Genomic DNA, 20,364 nt, shown 5'->3' with positions numbered 1-20,364 from the left:
TGGACGCACTGAGATGCTCATACATACAACAGACATGCAAGCAAACACAACTCAACCAGGCAGAGCAGACAGACAGACAGACACACACACACAGTGTAAACACACAGGCAATCCCACAGAAACACGGACATGCAGGTATCAGGGCAGCTGGATAGCGCAGCTACCCACAGACACACACAGACAGGCGGCACCGTCTCACACATACACAGCAGACACACAGATGTACGCCTCCGTACAACCCACACGCACACTCACACGTCATGGACCCACGGATAAACAGGTCACTATGCACGTAGATGCATAACGTGGCCATGCCTCTATTTACTCTCAAAGGCAGCCAGACCCCACCGGGACATGCACGGACACTGACACCCAAGGAGATGCTATATCCATAACTTTCATGCACAAATGCATGCACGCATGCAGAGGGATGGCCCCTACAGTGACCTGGTGAACCAGAGGGTGAGAACTCAGGCATGCGGGCTCCAAAGAAACCTCCATAAGCCAGCCTGGCCACATGCAGGGCTGCAGGCCAAAGAGCGGCAGCCTTTCCCTGCCCTGGCCAGCTGGCTATCCTCCAGGCCCTGGTGCAGATGGGGGGGCCAAGGAGGGGGTGGTCCAGCTGGCCGCCTGTGTTGCCCGCCTCTTGCAGTCCCAGCCTGGCGCATAGTAGGTGTTAAAACAAGAGCTCGGAGCTGGGCCCGGGTGTCCAGAATGGAGGCAGGAAGACCAGGCTGGAAGCCAGGTTTGCGGAGAGCCGGCCGGAGGTCTGCCCCGCCCCCGCAGGTCCCCGCCTCCGCAGGCCCCCGCCCCCTGCAAGCCCCCCGCAGGCCCCCGCCCCGGCCCAGCAGCGGTCAGGGGCTTGGCGGCCTGGGCGCCAGTCCACCAAACCTGAATGTCCCATGGCCGCGCCCCCACCTTCCTGCGCCTGCACAAGTTACCTTGCGCACGGCGGCCTTTCGTCCCGCCCCCGGCTCCCATTGGCCGAGGGCTCCCTTTGTTAGCCGGGCGAGCCGCTGCCATAGGCCGGCAGGGCCGCCGGTCGCCCTGCCGAGGCCCCGCCCCGCCCCGCCCCGCGCCTCCCAGAGCGCGCCAGCCGCTCCGCTCCCAGTTGCTGCGGCCGCGCGGCGCCGAGGGCAGCCGCGGCGACACCGACCTGGAGCGGCAAGACCCGGCGGCGGGGGCGGGCCGCGTCCATGGGCCTGCGGCGGGCGCTCGGCGGCCGTGCGGGCGGGCGGCGGGGACCTCGCGCTCTGTGAGGCCCGCGCCCGGGGCCTCCACGCGATGGGAGGCGCCCGCGTCCCGGCGCCCGCGAGGCCCCGACCGCCGCGCGGCCGGGTGAGAGGCGGCCGGCCGCGGGGCATGCGGCGGCGCCCGCGCTGAGCGGCCCGCCCGCCGCCGTGCATGCTGCCGCCGCCGCCGCGCCGTCCGCCGTCCGCCGCGCAGCGCGCCGGGCCTGGCCGGGCCTCGGGGCCTGCGCCGCCGCCGCGCGACCATGTCGGCTGCCAAGGAGAACCCGTGCGGGAAGTTCCAGACCAACATCTTCAACAAGTGCAAGTCAGAACTGCTTCAAGCCGCGCGAGTCCCATCTGCTCAACGACGAGGACCTGACGCAGGTGAGCGGGCCGCGCGGGCCTCGCGGGCGCGGGTGCGCCGGCCGGCTGGGGGGCTGTGCGGGGTCCGGGGAGCGGCGCAGCGGGGAGCGCGCGGACGGCGCGGGACAAAGGGAGGCTCTCCGGTCGTCCGCGGGGCGCCTCCTCCCGCTCCCCGCGGCCCGGCCGTCGCGTGAGTCGTGCCGGGTGTGCCGAGACTCCAACGTGCCTGCTTCTCCGCGGAGGGGACACAGGGCTCGGGAGGGGCCCGCCGCTGCCAGGACCCCGGCGTCTGTCTTGTGGCCGGGCTCGGACTCGTCCGCCCGGGGCGGCTGAGGCCGGAGGACTGTGCGGTGGCCCGTGGGCGCCCCTCCGGTCTGGCGCAGCCGCCGTGTTCCCCGTTGTGGTCGCCGTCGGCGGCCGGAGAGCGGGGCAGGGTCCCGAAGGCTGGCACGAGCGTCCGGCCTTCGAACTTCGGCTGGGGGGCCCGCTGTCGGCGGGGGGCTGGGGCTCCTCCCCGCCGGGCGCGGAGTGGGGACTCGGGGTCGGAGGGCCGGGCCCCTTGCCTGGCCCGCGCTGTCGGGAGAGGGCTCGGACCCGTCCCGGAGCTCCCGGGTCGGCGTCAGAGCCGCCGCCTCCAACGACGCCGAGTCCTGGGCCCGTCCCTGGAGTGGCTTCGGAGAGGAGGGCTTTGTGTGGGTGACAGCGGCCTGGGAAGTTGGGCTGCGGTCCCCGGTGGCCCTTGGGGCCCTCAGCGGTCGCCTGCGCTCCCGGCGCCCAGGGTTCTCCAGAGCACTGGCAGGGCTTTCGGACGTGCGGGGTCCTTGCCTCCCTGACCCACCCTCGTCTCCGTCTCCTCAGGAGGCGTCTGTGGCCCCTTCTCGCCGTCTTGCCCAGCCTCCATTCTCTGAGAGCTTTCCCTCCCCTCCCCAAACGAGACCAGGGGAGCTCCTTTCGCATTCCAGCCCGGTGTGACCCAGGTGTCGCCGTCCCTTTGCAGAAGAACCCCCGAGATGGAAAACATTGCTCTGAAGTGCCGCGCCTGGCTGTTTTTCATGGTGCTTAAGCGCTCCCAGGGTTTGACTTGTTTACATGGCAGAGCGGAGTCGGGTGGCAGGGCAGGGGTTGTGGCCTGGGATGTGGTGCCTTCCTCTGAGGTCAGGTTCCCAGCAGCCAGCGAAAGACCCCTTTTATCTAAAACCAAAAGCTTAACCAAACACTCAAGGCTGCAAAGTCATAGATTGTCAGGGCAGAAGGGCCAGGTCAGCTTGGGAAAGGGTGGACCTCAGTTTCCTGGTGAGTGTTCTGGGGTGGGGGGTGGGCTTTAAGGGAGGTTCTCTCTTCTTGACTGGACGCCTTTTTTCTGGGAAGCAGTTTGTGTGCTGATGAGGGTCCTGGACCAGGAGTCAGGAGACTTTGCTTCTAATCTTGCTGTCACTTTCAGCTGCACGACCTTGAACAAGTCCCTTTGTATAGTTTCATTTCCTTTTCTATGAATTGGGACTAGGGATCCCTGGGTTTACCACCCTCACCAGGCTGTCGTGGAAAGCAAGGAATGGTCTTATTCAACTTTTTTCTCTTACAATTTAAAAGACAGAAATTGCCTACCGAATAGTGAACTTGGGTTTAGGAAGTTTCTGGGCTTGGCAAGGGTTGTTCTGAGAGAGATTCATGGTTACTCCAAGCGACTGCCAAATTTGGTAAATTGGGTATTTACACCTCATCGGGCCTATTTTCTTATTCTTAAGCTTAGATAAACTAGAGTGAAATCTGCGTATTTGAGTTGAATCTGTTAAAAATTAAAAAAAAAGTCTGTTGATTATTAATTGGATTCAAGAGAGGTTGTCAAAAATTTGAAGTACTTTACTCCTTTCATTGTATTCGCAGTTTAATTGTGGATTTTGACACAGACCCGAGTCTTCCAGGGCACAGCTGGAACGGTAATTTCTCAAATAATGAGTGGGGTTGTTTGTGCTGGGAGAGATCAGGCCAGCCTTCTACCTCCTGGGATCTTTCAGGAAGAAACTGCTCTTGAAAAGAGGAGGAGGGAGACCCCAGGGCTGTTGCCAATAACCTTAGCTGCTGCTCTCTGCATCCGGCCCTCCCCAGGCCTCTTACTCTCATCCTCCTGGTTCCCTCAGTAAACCTCAGCCAGTCGGTTCCCATCAGTCTGCCCCCTGGTTCCTGCTTCCTGCTGCCCCTGCCCGCCCAGAGCTCCTTTAGACCGTCAAGGCTGGAAGATAGACCAGTGATCATTGAGGCCACCACCCTCTAAGGCGCTATCTTTCAAGAGTTTCAAAATGTGGTAATTTAGGAAGACTGTGTAAGAAAGATTGGAGAGGGAGAAACTAGAGCTGGTATTTTAATATTCTAATGTCAGGTATTAAGGATCTGACTTTAGATGATAGCAGTGAAAATAAATGGGAGGGGATGGAGTTAAAAAATAATCACCAATGAAGAATTATCAGATCTTGGAAACTGAAAGCACGTGGGTGGTAAAGGAAAAGTCAAACATGATTTGAGATTTCAATTAATCTCAATTCCCTAGATTCTTCTTATCTTTTACCCTAATAATTCATCTGGCTGTATTTTTATTTACTAAGTAGCATTTTGTACTTTAGATTTTTTTAATGGATTAATATTATCGTCTACTTTCTCTGGAGAAATACTTTACTCTTGTCTTTGAACTCCTAGAAGTAATTTAGGGTATTAAAATTGTTGTAGATTTCACAAGGTTGTTAGCTATCATAATCTTAATTAAAAAAAATTGCAGAGACTATTAGCTGGATTTTTCCAGCGACTACTGAAAGAGCTTTGAGATAAGAAAACAGGCACAAACTATGGAGCCAAGGCAGGTAATTACTACTTTCTGTTGAAATCCCCAACATTTGGGATTAGGCTTCTTTTGTGCCAAGACAATGGCAGTGTTTTCCAAGGTTTGTCCTAACCCTCTCGGTAGTGCCTGATTTGCTTGTCTTTTTTTTTTTTTTTTTTTTAATATTTACCGCACTGTAAAAACTGCTCTTGTTTCTTTGAATGTTTTCCTGCTGATGAACTAGATTGCTTTGAAAAATGTTTTATACGTTATCTTCAAAAATCATATTGCATCCAGGCAAGCTGATGAAGAATTCCAGATCCTGGCAAACTCCTGGCAATACTCCAGTGCATTTACCAACAGGATATTTTTTGCTATGGTGGATTTTGATGAAGGTTCTGATGTATTTCAGATGGTAAGATCTTTGGTTTATTCTATTAAGTAGGAATAGGTAAACTGGAAAAAGTGGAATACATCTTTTCCTATGGCCACAAGAAGTTAAATAGGACTTGTCTTATGTAAAATCTAGAATAGTTAGTGAAATAGAAACTAAACTTGAGCTAACCATGAAATGCAATGGTCACTGCTAACCTTTTAGAATATGGAAATTGGGTAGTAATCAAGTAATTTTATATATGGTTTTTATTGTGGTAAAATAAACATTAAAAATTACCATTTTAGCCATTTTTTTTTTTTTTTAAAGATTGGCACCTAGGCTAACAACTGTTGCCAATCTTCCTTTTTCTTTTTAAGGATTGGCACCTGGGCTAACTGTTGCCAATTTTTTTTTCTTTCTCTTTTCTGCCTTATTTCCCAAACCTACCCCAGTACATGGTTGTATATCTTAGTTGCAGGTCCTTCTAGTTGTGGGATGTGGGACGTGGCCTGACGAGCGGTGCCATGTCCACACCCAGGATCCAAACCCTGGGCCGCCGCAGCGGAGCACGCGAACTTAACCACTCGGCCACGGAGCCGGCCCCAATTAGCCATTTTGAAGTGTACAGTTTATCAAGTAACTTTGTAAATCACAGCATAAATCCCGCCATTATGCCACCATTATGTAATATTGAAGTTCTTAGTATAGCTAGGCACCTGTCTTTACCCCCTTGCTTCTTGTCTTAGTGGAAAAGCTCCTTGATCTTGTTCAAAGCTTAAGCCTTTTTCTGTGCCCTGGATCCCATACCCACCCGCTCTGTCAATCATGACCTCTCTCACTTGTATTTTTTTTAATTAAGACTATTTTTTTAGAGCATTTTACAGGTTCACAGCAGAATTGAGAGGTAGATAAGAGATTTCCCATATACTCCCTGCCCTTACACATGGAGAGCCTCCCCTTTTATCAGCATCCCCAACCAGGGTGCTACATTTGTTACAGTTGATGAACCTACATTGACTCATGATAATCACCCGAGGTACATAGTTTACATTACAGTTCACTCTTGGTCATATACATTCTACTGGTTTGGGCAAATGTATAATGACATCTATCTGTTAACACGGTATCACAAAGGGTATTTTTACTGCCCTGAAAATCCTCTGTACTCTGCCAATTCATCCCTCCCCTCTAATCTTTGGTAATCACTGATCTTTTTACTATCTCCAGTTTTGCCTTTTCCAGAATGCCATATAGTGGGAATCGTACAGTATGTAGACTTTTCAGATTGACTTATTTCACTTAGTAATAGGCATTTAAAGTTCCTCCATGTCTTTTCAGGGCTTGATAGCTCGTTTCTTTTAAATGCTGAATAATATTCTGTTGTCTAGATGTACCAGAGTTTCTTTATCCATCCACATACTGAGGGACATCTTGGTTGCTTCCAAGTTTTGGCAATTATGAATAAAGCTGCTGTAAACATCGGTGTGCAGGTTTTTGTGTAGACGTAAGTTTTCAGCTCCTTTGAGTAAATATCAAGGGGCACGATTGCTGGATCATATGGTAAGAGTATGTTTAGATTTGTAAGAAACTGCCAAAATATCTTCCAGAGTTGCTGTATCATTTTGCACTCCCAGCAGCAAAGAATGAGAGTTCCTATTGCTCCACATCCTCAGCATTGGGTGTTGTCAGTGTTCTGCTATTTGGCCATTCTAATAGGTGTTTAGTGGTATCTCGTTCTGATCTACATTTCCCTGATGAATGATGATGTGGAGCATCTTTTCAAATGCTTATTTGCCATCTGTATATCTTCTTTGGTGAGACGTCTGTTAGGGTCTTGTGCGGGGGGCGTCTTTTGCTGAGGAAGATGAGCCCTGAGCTAACATCTGTGCCAATCTTCCTCAATTTTTATTTTTTTAAGGAAGATTAGCTCTGAGCTAACATCTGCCGCCAATCCTCCTCTTTTTGCTGAGGAAGATTGGCCCTGAGCTAACATTCGTGCTTATCTTCCTCTGTATATGTGAGACGCCTACCACAGCATGGCTTGATAAGCAGTGCGTAGGTCTGCACCCAGGATCTGAACTAGCGAACCCTGGGCCACTGAAGCAGAATGTGTGAACTTAACCGCTGTGCCATGGAGCTGGCCCCCAATATTCCTCTATTTTATATGTGGGTCACCGCCACAGCATACCTGACGAGTGGTGTCAGTCCATACCCGGGAACACGGGCCGCTGAAGCGAGGCAGACTGAACTCAACCACTAGGCCACAGGGCCAGCCCCCGTTGGGTCCCTTTTTAAATCAGATTGTTCTCTTATTGTTGAGTTTTAAGAGTTCTTTTTATATTTTAGATAATAATCATTTATCAGAAATGTCTTTTGCAAATTTTTTCTCCCATTCTGTGGCTTGTCATCTTGCTCTCTTGACTTTGTCTTTCACAGAGCGGAAATTTTTAATTAAGTACAACTTATCAATTATGTCTGTCATGGGTTGTGTCTTTGGTGTTTTATCTAAAAAGTCATCACTGTACCCAAAGTCATCTGGGTTTTCTCCTATGTTATCTTCTAGGAGTTTTATATTTTTCCCTTTTGCATTTAGGTCTATGATCCATTTTGAGTTAATTTTTGAGAAAAGTGTAAGATCCATGTCTAGATTAGGTGTTTTTTGTTTGTTTCTTTACTCATGGATGTCCAGTTGTTTTGACGCCATTTGTTGAGATGACTATCCTTTTTGCATTTAACTGCCTTTTCTTTTTTGTCAAATATCAGTTGGCTGTATTTATGTGGGTCTATTTCTGGGCTCTCCATTCCTTTCCATTGATCTGTTTGTCTTTTCTTTGCCAATCCCACACTTTCTTGATTACTTGTAGCCTGAAGTTGGGTAGTGTCAGTCCTCCAACTTTGTTCTCCTTCAATATTGTGTTTGCTGTTCTGGGTTTGCCTCTTCATATAAACTTTAGCATCAGTTTGTCAATACCCACAAAATTGCTTGCTCGGATTTTGATTGGGATAGCACTGAATCTATAGATGAAGTTAGGAAGAACTGGGATCTTGACAATATTGAGTCTTCTTCTCCATGAACATGGAGTGTCTCTGCATTTCTTTAGTTCTTTGATTTCTTTCATCACAGTTTTGTAGTTTTCCACGTATACATCTTGTACATGTTTTCCCGAATTTATCTCTAAGCATTTCATTTTTGAGGATGGTAATGTAAATGATGTGTTTTTAATTTCAAATTTCTCTTGTTCATTGCTGGTATATAAGAAAGCAGTTGACTTTTGTATATTAACCTTGTATCCTGCAACCTTGCGGTAATCCCTTGTTAGTTTCAGGAGTTATCTTGGTTTATTTTTTCAGATCTTCTAAATAGATGATCATGTCATCTTTGAACAAAAACAGCTTTCTTTCTTCCTTCCCAATCTATATGCTTTTTATTTCCTTTTCTTGTCTTATTGCATTAACTAGAAATTCCAGTACGATGTTGAAAAGGAGTAATGAGAGGGGACATCCTCGTACCTGATCTTAGTGGGATAGCTTCGAGTTTCTCATCATTGAGTATGATGTTAGCTGTAGGATTTTTGTAGATATTCTTTATCAAGTTGAGCAAGTTCCTGTCTACTCCTTGTTTACTGAGAGTTTTTATCATGAATAGGTTTGGATTTTGTCAAATGCTTTTCCTGAACCTATTGAAATGATCATGTGGGGTTTTTTTTAGCCTATTGATGTGATGGATAACATTAATTAACTTTTGAGTGTTGAACCAGCCTTGCATACTTGTGATAAATCCTACTTGGTCATGGTGTATAATTCTTTTTATGTGTTGTTGATTTCATGTGCTAATTTTTTTTTCTTAGGATTGGCAGCCGAGCTAACATCTGTTGCCAATCTTTTTTTTTCTTCTCCCCAAAGCCCCCCAGTACATAGTTGTACATTCTAGTTGTAGGTCCTTCTGGTTGTGCTATATGGGACACTGCCCCAGCATGGCTTGATGAACGGTGCCATGTCTGTGCCCAGGATCCGAACCAGGGAAACCCTGGCCCAGTGAAGCGGCGTGGAGGAACTCAACCACTCGTCCATGGGGCCAGCCCTTAATTTTTTTTTTATATGAGTACAGCACATGAGATATTTATTATATAGACATACACAAGAGGGAGTATATTGCAACACTGTTTTATATTGGACTTTTTTTTATTGAGGTTATGATAGTTTGCAACACTGTGAAATTTCAGTTGTATGTTATTCTTTGTCAGTCACCATACAGATGCACCCCTTCACCCTTTGTGCCCACCCCCGAGCCTCCTTCCCCCAGTAACCACTAAGCAGTTCTCTTTGTGCATGTGTTTGTTCGTCTTCCATATTTGAATGGAATCATACAGTGTTTATCTTTCTCTGCCTGGCTTACTTCACTTAACATAAAACCTTCAAGGTCCATCCATGTTGTTGCAAGTGGGATGATTTTGTCTTTTTTTTATGGCTGAGTAGTACTCCATTGTCTGTGTATAACACATCTTCTTTATCCAGTCATCAGTTGATGGGCGCTTGAGTTGCTTCCACATCTTGGCTGTTGTGAATAATGCTGCAGTGAACATAGGGGTGCATAAGTTTCTTTGAATTGTTGATTTCATGTTCTTTGGATAAATACCCAGTAGTGGGATATTGTGTTATTTCTATTTTTAATGTTTTGAAAAATATTCATACTGTTTTTCCATAGTTGCTGCACCAGTTTGCATTCCCACCAGCAGTGTATGAGGGTTCCCTTTTCTCCACACCCTCTCCAACATTTGTTCTTTTTTGTCTTGGTGATTATAGCCGTTCTGACAGGTGTAAGGTGATACTTAGTGTAGTTTTGATTTGCATTCTCCTGATGATTAGTGCTGTTGAAGATCTTTTCATGTGCCTGTTGGCCATCTGCTTTGGAGAAATGTCTGTTCATATCCTCTGCCCATTCTTTTTATCGGGTTATTTTTTTGTTTTTGAATTATGTGAGTTCTTTATATATATTTTGGAGATTAATGACTTGTTGGATATATGGTCAGCCAATATTTTCTCCCAGTTGGTGGATTGTCTTTTCGTTTTCTTCCTGGTTTCCTTTGCATGCAGAAGCTCTTTAGTCTGATGAAATCCCATATGTTTGTTGTTGTTCTTTCTCTTTAACAACAGTGAATTTGATAGACCAATTTCCTTAAGGATTTCTAGATTGAGATACATGCTTTCGTAGATTATCCTTCGCTAATGTTGTCACCCATTAGTTTAGTCAAAACAGCCAAGGTAGATGAGTGGATGAATGGCTGTTTTCAATGGTTATCTAGCTTCTGTTCCAGTCAGTAAACACTGTAAGTAGTTTCTTTTTGCTACTAAATAGTTGACTTGAAACAGTTACCCAGACATGATAAGTTCTATGAGACTGGGCAATAGTACATTTTCAAACATGGAGTAGAAACATTGGACAGGATGTAAAGAGATCTGGCTTTTAAACAGGTTTTAGTCCTTACTCTTTCTGTCTAGCTTTGTGACCATAGGGCAGTCGCCTGAACCTCTCTGTACCCATTTATTTATTCTAATGTGAGTGCATTGTACTAAATCACCTCAGTGTCCCTTCCAGCACTACTGTTGTATGATGCAAAATATTAAAGATGTATTTACATTTTGAATAGAGATCATTTGTGATATTCAGGTTTGGTGTTAAATTAAATCAGCTGAAATGCAGGATGTTTTGTGGTCAGATTTCTAAAGAAGCTGTGAAATGCTTATGGGGGCCATTATAGCTGCTAATTGTATAATAATATGCATTGAAATATTTTTTAGAAAGGATACACTTGGAACCAATATGTTAATATCAGATGTTGATTCAGATGGGTTCTGCCGAATTATGAACAAGGATGAGATCAACAATGGTAACAGTATACTAATATTATAGAAAGTCAAAGCCCAAGGGACCTTCGATGCCATTTAATCAGCCCCTTCATTTTGACTGCTAAAGAAAACTGGCCCTAAAGAGATGAAGCAATTTACTGAAGGTTATTCCACGGAAATGCCTTCAGGTTTCCCATTTTGCTGCATATTCCCTATGGATTAGGTTCACTTGGAGATTCAAATTACTCCCTGGAGACACGAAAACTGCAGTTAATCGACCTTGACCGCAGTTAATCGACCTTGGTTGCTTCCTGACATCTGAATTGTTGGGAGAAGGATCCTAATTAGAGACATTAGCCCGGAGGGGCTGATGCAGGTTTTAGCAGTAAGGAGGAGTTTTGATTGACTCCTTTTAATACGTGAAAGTAGAATTTGGGTGGGGAGACAGCAGCAGAAGCCTAGAGATTACTCTTCAGAACTCTTCGTACTTCCTTTCACTCTCAACTTTCCCTGGGCGTAATTAGGGGAAAAAGTACTGATGACTGTCAATCATAAGATAAATACAAATCAAAATCACAGTGGCATCCCACCTCACACCCATTAGGATGGCTACAATCAAAAGAACAAATTGAATGTTGGCAAGGATAGAGAGAAATTGGAACCCTCGTGCACTGCTGCATAGTGGGAATATAAAATGGTGCAGCTGCTATGGAAAGTAGTATGGCAATTCATCAAAAAATTAAAAGTAGAATTACCATATGATCCAGCAATTCCTCTTCTGGGTACATGTCCAAAAGAATTAGAAGCAGAATCTCAAAGAGATATTTGTACCACTGCGTTCATAACAGCATTATTCACAATAGCCAAAAAGTAAAAGCAACCCAAGTGTTCGACAGGTGAATGGACAAAGAAAACGTGGTATATACATGTAAGGGAATATTACTCTGCTTTAAAATGAAGGAAATTCTGACACATACTATCACATGGATAAACCTTGAGGACATTATGCTGAATGAAATAAGCCAGTCACAAAAGACGACAAATACTGTATGATTGCACTTATATGAGGCGCCTACGGTAGTCAAATTTGATGCGGGGTCAGTGAGCCGAGGAGTCGAAAGAAAGATTTCTTAGACTCTTAAGATCTGGCAGTAGTGCTCTTTTATTTAGAGGATAGTGTGGAATAGCATGGGGACAGGACCCATGGGCAGGCAGAGCTGGTGTGTGGGGACAGGACCCATGGGCAGGCAGAGCTGGTTTGTGGGGACAGGACCCACGGGCAGTCAGAGCTCCTGCTGCTGCCTCTGCTGCCCCCACTGGCATGGGGACAGGACCCATGGGCAGGCAGAGCTGGTGTGTGGGGACAGGACCCATGGGCAGGCAGAGCTGGTTTGTGGGGACAGGACCCACGGGCAGTCAGAGCTCCTGCTGCTGCCTCTGCTGCCCCCGCTGGCATGGGGCCAGGACCCATGGGCAGGCAGAGCTGGTGTGTGGGGACAGGACCCACGGGCAGTCAGAGCTCCTGCTGCTGCCTCTGCTGCCCCCACTGGCATGGGGACAGGACCTATGGGCAGGCAGAGCTGGTGTGTGGGGACAGGACCCATGGGCAGGCAGAGCTGGTGTGTGGGGACAGGACCCACGGGCAGTCAGAGCTCCTGCTGCTGCCTCTGCTGCCCCCACTGGCATGGGGACAGGACCCATGGGCAGGCAGAGCTGGTGTGTGGGGACAGGACCCACGGGCAGTCAGAGCTCCTGCTGCTGCCTCTGCTGCCCCCACTGGCATGGGGACAGGACCTATGGGCAGGCAGAGCTGGTGTGTGGGGACAGGACCCATGGGCAGGCAGAGCTGGTGTGTGGGGACAGGACCCATGGGCAGTCAGAGCTCCTGCTGCTGCCTCTGCTGCCCCCGCTGGCATGGGGACAGGACCCACGGGCAGGCAGAGCCGCTGCTGCTGCCCCCGCTGGCATGGGGACAGGACCCATGGGCAGGCAGAGCTGGTGCGTGGGGACAAGACCCACGGGCAGTCAGAGCTCCTGCTGCTGCCCCGAGTTGAGGGTTAGGGCTAAATTTAAGGCATAGGTATATGATTCATCTCTTTACAAGACAAAGGAAAGAACATGAAAAAAAGTTAAAATGGTATCAGTGCAGGTGGGGTCTGGTCATTGGGTGATCCCATGACTTTTAGACAAGAATCAAATTGGATTAAGTAAAGGTTAGAAAGGTTAGACGCCACCACCCTAAACCAGTTACATGAGATTGCCAGACAGCAACCAACTTAAGTTCTTGCCTCTGGCATTGATTAAGAGCTTCTAGAGATAAGACCATCCCCCCTTCTTCCTGGCACAGAGAGGGAGGCATCTTCACAGATAGAGGTTTCCCTTAGAAATGTAAATGTTTCCCAACAAAGGGGCAAACAAATTCCACTCCTTGGAGCCTGAATCTCATCTGTAGTTTTAAAACTAACCAGCCTAAAAATCCTCATCATAAGCCATTTTAAAATTAAGCAGCCTAAAAATCCTCATCAAAATTCATAGAGACAGAAACAATGGTGGTTGCCAGGGGCTGGGAGAAGCGAGAATAGGGAGTTATTTTTTAATGGATATAGTGTTTCAATTTTGCAAGATGAAAAGAATTCTGGAGGTTGCACAATAGTGTGATGAACTTAACGCTACTGAACTGTACATTTACAAATGGCAAAGATGGTCAATTTCTGTATATTGTACCACAGTTCAAAATTAAAACAGACACTAATGCCTTGGCCCCGACGCCGTATTGATGTATCCTCGCTGACACCACTTTGTATTTGGTCATTGTCCTGAAAATGTGAGTATAGCTGGATAGAGTAGGACTCGTGGTGGAAATTAATGCGGGATCGGTGAGCCGAGGAGTCGAAAGAAAGATTTCTTAGACTCTCAAGATCTGGCAGTAGTGCTCTTTTATTTAGAAAATAGTGTGGAATAGCATGGGGACAGGACCCATGGGCAGTCAGAGCTTCTGCTGCCGCCGCTTCTGCTGCCCCCGCTGGCATGGGGACAGAGCCCATGGGCAGGCAGAGCTGCTGCTGCTGCCCCCGCTGGCATGGGGACAGGACCCATGGGCAGGCAGAGCTGGTGCGTGGGGACAGGACCCACGGGCAGTCAGAGCTCCTGCTGCTGCCCCGAGTTGAGGGTTAGGGCTAATTTTATAAGGCATAGGTATATGATTCATCTCTTTACAAGACAAAGGAAAGAACATGAAAAAAAGTTAAAATGGTATCAGTGCAGGTGGGGTCTGGTCATTGGGTGATCCCATGACTTTTAGACAAGAATCAAATCGGATTAAGTAAACATTAGAAAGGTCAGACACCACCACCCTAAACCAGTTACATGAGATTGCCAGACAGCAACCAACTTAAGTTCTTGCCTCTGGCATTGACCAAGAGCCTCTAGAGATAAGACCATCCCCCCCTCTTCCTGGCACAGAGAGGGAGGCATCTTCACAGATAGAGGTTTCCCTTAGAAATGTAAATGTTTCCCAACAAAGGGGCAAGCAAATTCCACTCCTTGGAGCCTGAATCTCATCTGTAGTTTTAAAACTAACCAGCCTAAAAATCCTCATCATAAGCCATTTTAAAATTAAGCAGCCTAAAAATCCTCATCATAAACGTTGAAGCATGATCTTCAGGCTCTTCTGGGTGACAGTTTAGGGGCGTTCAAGTAAACCCTGCCTGCAGAATCAGTGGTGACTAGTATATTTCTGTTTCTTTTCTTTTCTTTGTGAGGAAGATTCACCCCGAGCTAACATCCCTGGCCAATCCCCCCCTTTCTTTTTCTTTGCGTGAGGAAGATTAACCCCGAGCTAGTATCTGTGCTGATCTTCCCCTACTTTGTACATGGGATGCCTACACAGCATGACTGACGAGTGGAATAGGTCTGCACCTGGGATCCGAACCCGCGAACCCCCCAGGCAGCTGAAGCAGAGCCCACAGAACTTTAACCTACTGAGCCGTGGGGCTGGCCCCTGATTAGTATATTCCAGTGAGTGCTTTGTATCCTTTTGTGTGTGTCGGGGAGGGGGAGGGGCAGGCAGCAAAGATAGGCCCTGAGCTAGTCTTGCCAATCTTCCTCTGTTTGCTTGAGGAAGATTGGCCCTGAACTAAAAATCGTGCTAATCTTCCTCTATCTTGTATGTGGGATTGCCACTAGAGGATGGCTTGATGAGACATGTGTAGGCTGTGCCTGGAATCTGAACCATGAACCCCAGGCTGCCAAAGCAGAGTACGCAAACTTAACCACTATGCCACCGGACCAGCCCCTCATTGTTCTTTTAATGTGCAATTTCCTGATGACATATGATGTTGAGCATTTTTTATAAGTTTATTTGCCATCAGCATATCTTCTTTGATGAGGTGTCTGTTCAGTTCTTTTGCCCATTTTTAAGTTGAGTCTTTGTTTTCTTATTGTTGAGTTGTAAGAGTTCTTTGCATATCTTGGATACCAGTCCTTTATTAGATATATCTTGTAAAGATTTTCTCCCAGTCTCTGGCTTATCTTTTCATTCTCTTAACAGTGTCTTTTGCAGAGCAGAAGTTTTTAATTAATAATAAAATCCAAGTTATCAATTTTTTCTTTAATAGATCATGCTTTTTGTGTTGCATCTGAGAAGTCATTGCCAAACTCACAATCCCCTAGATTTTCTCCCATTTTGCTTATAGGAGTTTATAGTTTTGTATTTTAAATTTAGATCTGTATCCATTTTGAGTTAATTTTTATGAAAAGTGCAAGGTCTGTGTCTAGCTTTGCTTTCTTCGCATGTAAATGTCCAGTTCTTCTAGCACCATTTGTTGAAAAGACTGTCCTCTCCCCATTGAATTGCCTTTGGTCCTTTGTCAGAGATCAGTTGACTGTTTGTGTGGGGTTATTTCTGGGCCCTCTATTCTGTTCCACTGATCTATCTGTGCATTCTTCCACTAATAGTACACTGCCTTAATATTGAAATTACGTCCATTGTTTGAATAGGAAATCCACTCAGATGGTACAAAATATAAGCGGGACGAAGAGTATATAGTGAAGTATAGTGAAGGCGCCTCCTGCCCTGTTCCCCCAGCTACCAGATTACTTTCCCAAGGCTGCCACCATTATCAAGCGTAATTTTCATTCTTTCCGAGTTATTTCACTTTTTATCTTATCTTATCTTCTCTCTCCTCCCCCCACTCACCCCTAACACAAATGTTAAAATACTATGCACAGTGTTATGTGACTTGCTTTTTTTTTCATTAATGGTATAACTAGGAAAACATCTCACATATCTGTACATCTAGCCCTGCCTTCTTTAAAAAAGTTTTTATTGTGGCAAAAAAGCCCACAAAACATTCCATTTACCACTTTAACCATTTTCAGTGTGCAGTTCGGTAGTGTTAAGTATCTCCACATTGTTGTGCGACAGATCTTTCAAACCGCATAATCTCACAAAACTGAAACTCTATACCCATTAAACACTAATGCCCCCTCCCTAACCCTTGTCAACCACTTTTCTACTTTCTGTTTCTATGATTTTGACTATTTTAGATATTTCATAGGAATGGAATCATAAAGCATTTGTCCTTTTGTGACTGCTTTATTTCCCTTAGCGTGATATCCTCGAGGTTCGTTCATGTCGTAGCACATGAAAGGATTGCCTTCTTTTTTAAGGCTGCATAATATTCCATTGTGTGTGTATGTATTTATGTATGTATGTATATATGTATGTATGCATATCACATTTTCTTTTTTATATATATGTTCTTTATTTTATTGAGGTCATAATAGCTTATAACATTGTGAAATTTCAGTTGTACGTTATTATTTGTCAGTTATCATATATATATGTGCCCTTTACTTCTTTTGTCCACTTCCCAACCCCCTCCTGCTCTGGTAACCACTAATCTGTTCTCTTTGTCCATATATTTGTTTATCTTCCACATATGAGTGAAATCATTTGGTGTTTTTCTTTCTCTGCCTGGTCTATTTAGCTTAACATAATAGTCTCAAACTCCGTCCATGTTGTTGCAAATGGGACGGTTTTGTCTTTTTCTATGGCTGAGTAGTATTCCATTGTGTGTATATATACCACATCTTCTTTATCCATTCGTCAGTCGATGGGCACTTGGGTTGACTTCTGTATCTTGGCTATAGTGAATAATGCTGCAATGAACATAGGAGTGCATAAGTCTCTTTGAATTGTTGATTTCAAATTATTTGGATAAATACCCAGTAGTGGGATAGCCAGGTCATATGGTATTTCTTTTTTTCTTTTTTTTCTTTTCTTTTAAGATTGGCACCTGGGCTAACAACTGTTGCCAGTCTTTTTTTTTTTCTGCTTTATCTCCCCAAACCCCCCTGTACACAGTTGTATATCTTAGTTGCAGGTCCCTCTGTTTGTGGGATGTGGGACACTGCCTCAACATGGCCTGACGAGCGGTGCCATGTCCACGCCCAGGATCTGAACCCTGGGCCGCCGCAGCGGAGTGCGCGAACTTAACCACTCGGCCATGGGACTGGCCCCAACCAATCTTCTTCTTTTTTCTTTTCCTTCTTCTTCTCTCCAAAGCCCCCCAGTATATTCTAGTTGTGAGTACCTCTGGTTGTGCTATGTGGGATGCCGTTTCAGCATGGCCTGATGAGCGGTGGCATGTCCGCACCCAGGATCCAAACCTATGAAACCCTGGGCCACCAAAGCAGAGCACGTGAACCCAACCGCTCGGCCACGGGGCCAGCCCCCATATGGTATTTCTATTTTTACTTTTTTGATAAATCTCCATGCTGCTTTCTATATTAGCTATACCAGTTTGCATTCCCACCAGCAGTGTAGGAGGGTTCCCTTGTCTCCACATCCTCTCCAACATTTACTGTTTTTTTGTCTTGGTGATTATAGCCATTCTAACAGGTGTAAGGTGGTATCTCATTGTAGTTTTGATTTTCATTTCCCTAATAATTAGTTACGTTGAACATCTTTTCATGTGCTTATTGTATATCTTCTTTGGGAAAATGTCTGTTTGTATCCTCTGCCCATTTTTTGATCAGGTTGTTTGTTTTTTGGTTGAGTTGTATGAGTTCTTTATATATTTTGGAGATTAACCTCTTGTCAGATATATGATTTGCAAATATTATCTCCCAGTTGGTGGGTTGTCTTTTCATTTGCTTCATGGCTTTCCTTGCCTTGCAGAAGCTTTTTAGTCTGATGTAGGCCCATTTGTTTATTTTTTCTTTTGTTTCTCTTGCCTGAAGAGACATAGTATTTGATAAGGTCCTTCTAAGACTGATGTCAAAGAGTGCACTACCTATGTTTTCTTCTAGGAGTTTTATGGTTTCACATCTTACATTCAAGACTTCACTCCATTTTGGGTGATTTTTGTGTATGATGCAAGGTAATGGTCTACTTTCATTCTTTTGCATGTGGCTGTCCAGTTTTCCCAACACCATTTATTGAAGAGACTTTCCTTTCTCCATTGTATATTCTTGGCACCTTTGTCAAAGATTAGCTGTCCATAGATGTGTGGTTTTCATTCTGGGCTTTCAATTCTATTGCATTGATATGTGTGCCTGTTTTTGTACTAGTTACCATGCTGTTTTGATCACTGTAGCTTTGTAGTATGTTTTGAAGTCAGGGATTGTGATGCCTCCAGCTTCGTTCATCTTTCTCAGCATTGCTTTAGAAATTTGGGGTCTTTTGTTACCCCATATGAATTTTAGGATTGTTTGTTTTATTTCTGTGAAGAATGTCATTAGGATTCTAACTGGGATTGCATTGAATGTGTAAATTGCTTTAGGTATTATGGGCATTTTAACTATGTTTACTCTTCAGATCCATGAGCATGGAATATCTTTCCCTTTCTTTATGTCATCATCGATTTCTTTCAATGATGTCTTGTAGTTTTCAGTGTATAGATCTTTTACCTCCTTGGTTAAATTTATTCCTAGATATTTTGTTCTTTTTGTTGCGATTGTAAATGGGATTGTATTCTTGAGTTCTCTTTCTGTTAGTTCGTTATTAGAGCATAGAAATGCAACTGATTTTTGTAAGTTGATTTTGTACCCTGCAGCTTTGCTGTAGTTCTTGATTAGTTCTAATAGTTTTCCAATGGATTCTTTAGAGTTTTCTACATATAAAATCATGTCATCTGCAAACAGGGAGAGTTTCTCTTCTTTCTTTCTAATTTGGACAACTATTTTTTTCTTGCCTAATTGCTCTGGCCAAAACCTCCACTACTATGTTGAATAGGAGTGGCGAGAGTGGGCACCCTTGTCTTGTTCCTGTTCTCAGAGGGATGGCTCTTAGTTTTTCCTTGTTGAGTATGATGTTGGCTGTGGGTTTGTCATATATGGCCTTTATTATGTTGAGGTACTTTCCTTCTATACCCATTTTATTGAGAGTTTTTATTGTAAAAGGGTGTTGGATCTTGTCAAATGCTTTTTCTGCATCTATTGAGATGATCATATGATTTTTATTCCTCATTTTCATAATATGGTGTATCACATTGATTGATTGGTGGATGTTTAACCATCTGTGCATCCCTGGTGTAAATCTCACTTGATCATGGTGTATAATCTTTCTGATGTATTGCTGTATTCGGGTTGCCAATATTTTGTTGAGGTATATCACGTTTTCTTTATTCACTCATCGTAAAAGGACGTTTGGATTGTTTCCCCCTTTGGCTATTGTTAATAATGCTACCATAAACATCAGTATCAAATATCTCTCTGAGACCCTGCTTTCTTTTGTTTTAGGTATGCATCCAGAAGTGGAAGTGTTAGACCATATGGTAATCCTATTTTTAACTTTTTGAGGAACCTCCATACTGTTTTCCACAGCAGCTACACCATTTTACATCCCCACCAACAGTGCATAAGTGTTCCCTTTCACCACATCCTCACCAGCATTTATTCCTGTCTTTTTATCATAGCCATTCCAACAGGCAGGAGGTAATATCTCATTGTTGTTTTGATTTGAATTTCTCTTATGATTTGTGATGTTGAGCATCTTTTCATATGTTTGTTGGACATTTGTATATCTTCTTTGGGGAATTGTCTATTCAAGTCCTTTACCAATTTTTTTAATGGACTTATTTGTTTTTTGGTGTTAAATTGTACAAGTGCCTTATATATTCTGGATATTAACCCCTTATCAATATATGATTTGCAAGTATTTTCTCCTATTCCATAGCTTGTCTTTTTTTTTTTAAAGATTGGCAACTGAGCTAACAACTGTTGCCAATCTTCTTTTTTTTTCTTCCCAAAGACCCCCCCTACATAGTTGTATATTCTAGTTGTGAGTGCCTCTCGTTGTGCTGTGTGGGATGCTGCCTCAGCATGGCCTGATGAGCGGTGCCATGTCTGTGCCCAGGATCCGAACTGGCGGAACCCTGGGCCATGGAAGTAGAGCACACAAACTTAACCACTCAGCCATGGGGCCAGCCCCAGTAGGTTGTCTTTTCATTCTGTTGATAGTTTCCTTTGATGTGCAGAAGTTTTTAAGCTTGATATACAGTCATGCATTACTTAAAGATGGGGAAGTCTGAGAACTGCATCATGTGGTGGTTTCCAAGTTGTGCAAAGATCATAGAGTGTACTTACACAAACCTAGATGGTATAACCTACTACACACCTAGGCTGTATGGTATTAATCTTATGGGACCACTGTTGTACGTGTGGTCCGTTGTTAACTGAAACGTTGTTATGTGGCACACAACTGTAGTCTCATTTGTCTATTTTACTTT

The 20,364-nt window shown here is 45.0% G+C and overlaps 1 protein-coding gene across 8 annotated transcripts in view; it reads left to right on the top strand.

The window, feature by feature from the left end:
* The first annotated feature begins 1,083 nt into the window (after positions 1-1,083).
* LOC138919877 (myosin phosphatase Rho-interacting protein-like) overlaps positions 1,084-20,364 on the top strand; it is a 95,842-nt gene continuing 76,561 nt past the window's right edge. For 4 of the 8 annotated variants that reach the window (XR_011430425.1, XR_011430424.1, XM_070246485.1 and 1 more), the window contains exon 1: positions 1,087-1,616. Coding sequence is in view for 5 of the 8 variants with exons in the window: in XM_070246485.1 (XP_070102586.1) it covers positions 1,496-1,616 (121 nt within the window). In the remaining 3 variants the exon portion in view is untranslated. Of the gene's footprint in view, positions 1,617-20,364 lie in introns of all 8 variants that reach the window. The other 4 variants (XR_011430423.1, XM_070246482.1, XM_070246483.1 and 1 more) reach the window with 3 other exon arrangements.

This window comes from Equus caballus, chromosome 21, assembly GCF_041296265.1.
Source record: "Equus caballus isolate H_3958 breed thoroughbred chromosome 21, TB-T2T, whole genome shotgun sequence".
Taxonomy (NCBI): domain Eukaryota; kingdom Metazoa; phylum Chordata; class Mammalia; order Perissodactyla; family Equidae; genus Equus; species Equus caballus.
Note: the sequence above shows the minus strand (reverse complement) of the source record. Positions and strands in the feature narration are given on the sequence as shown.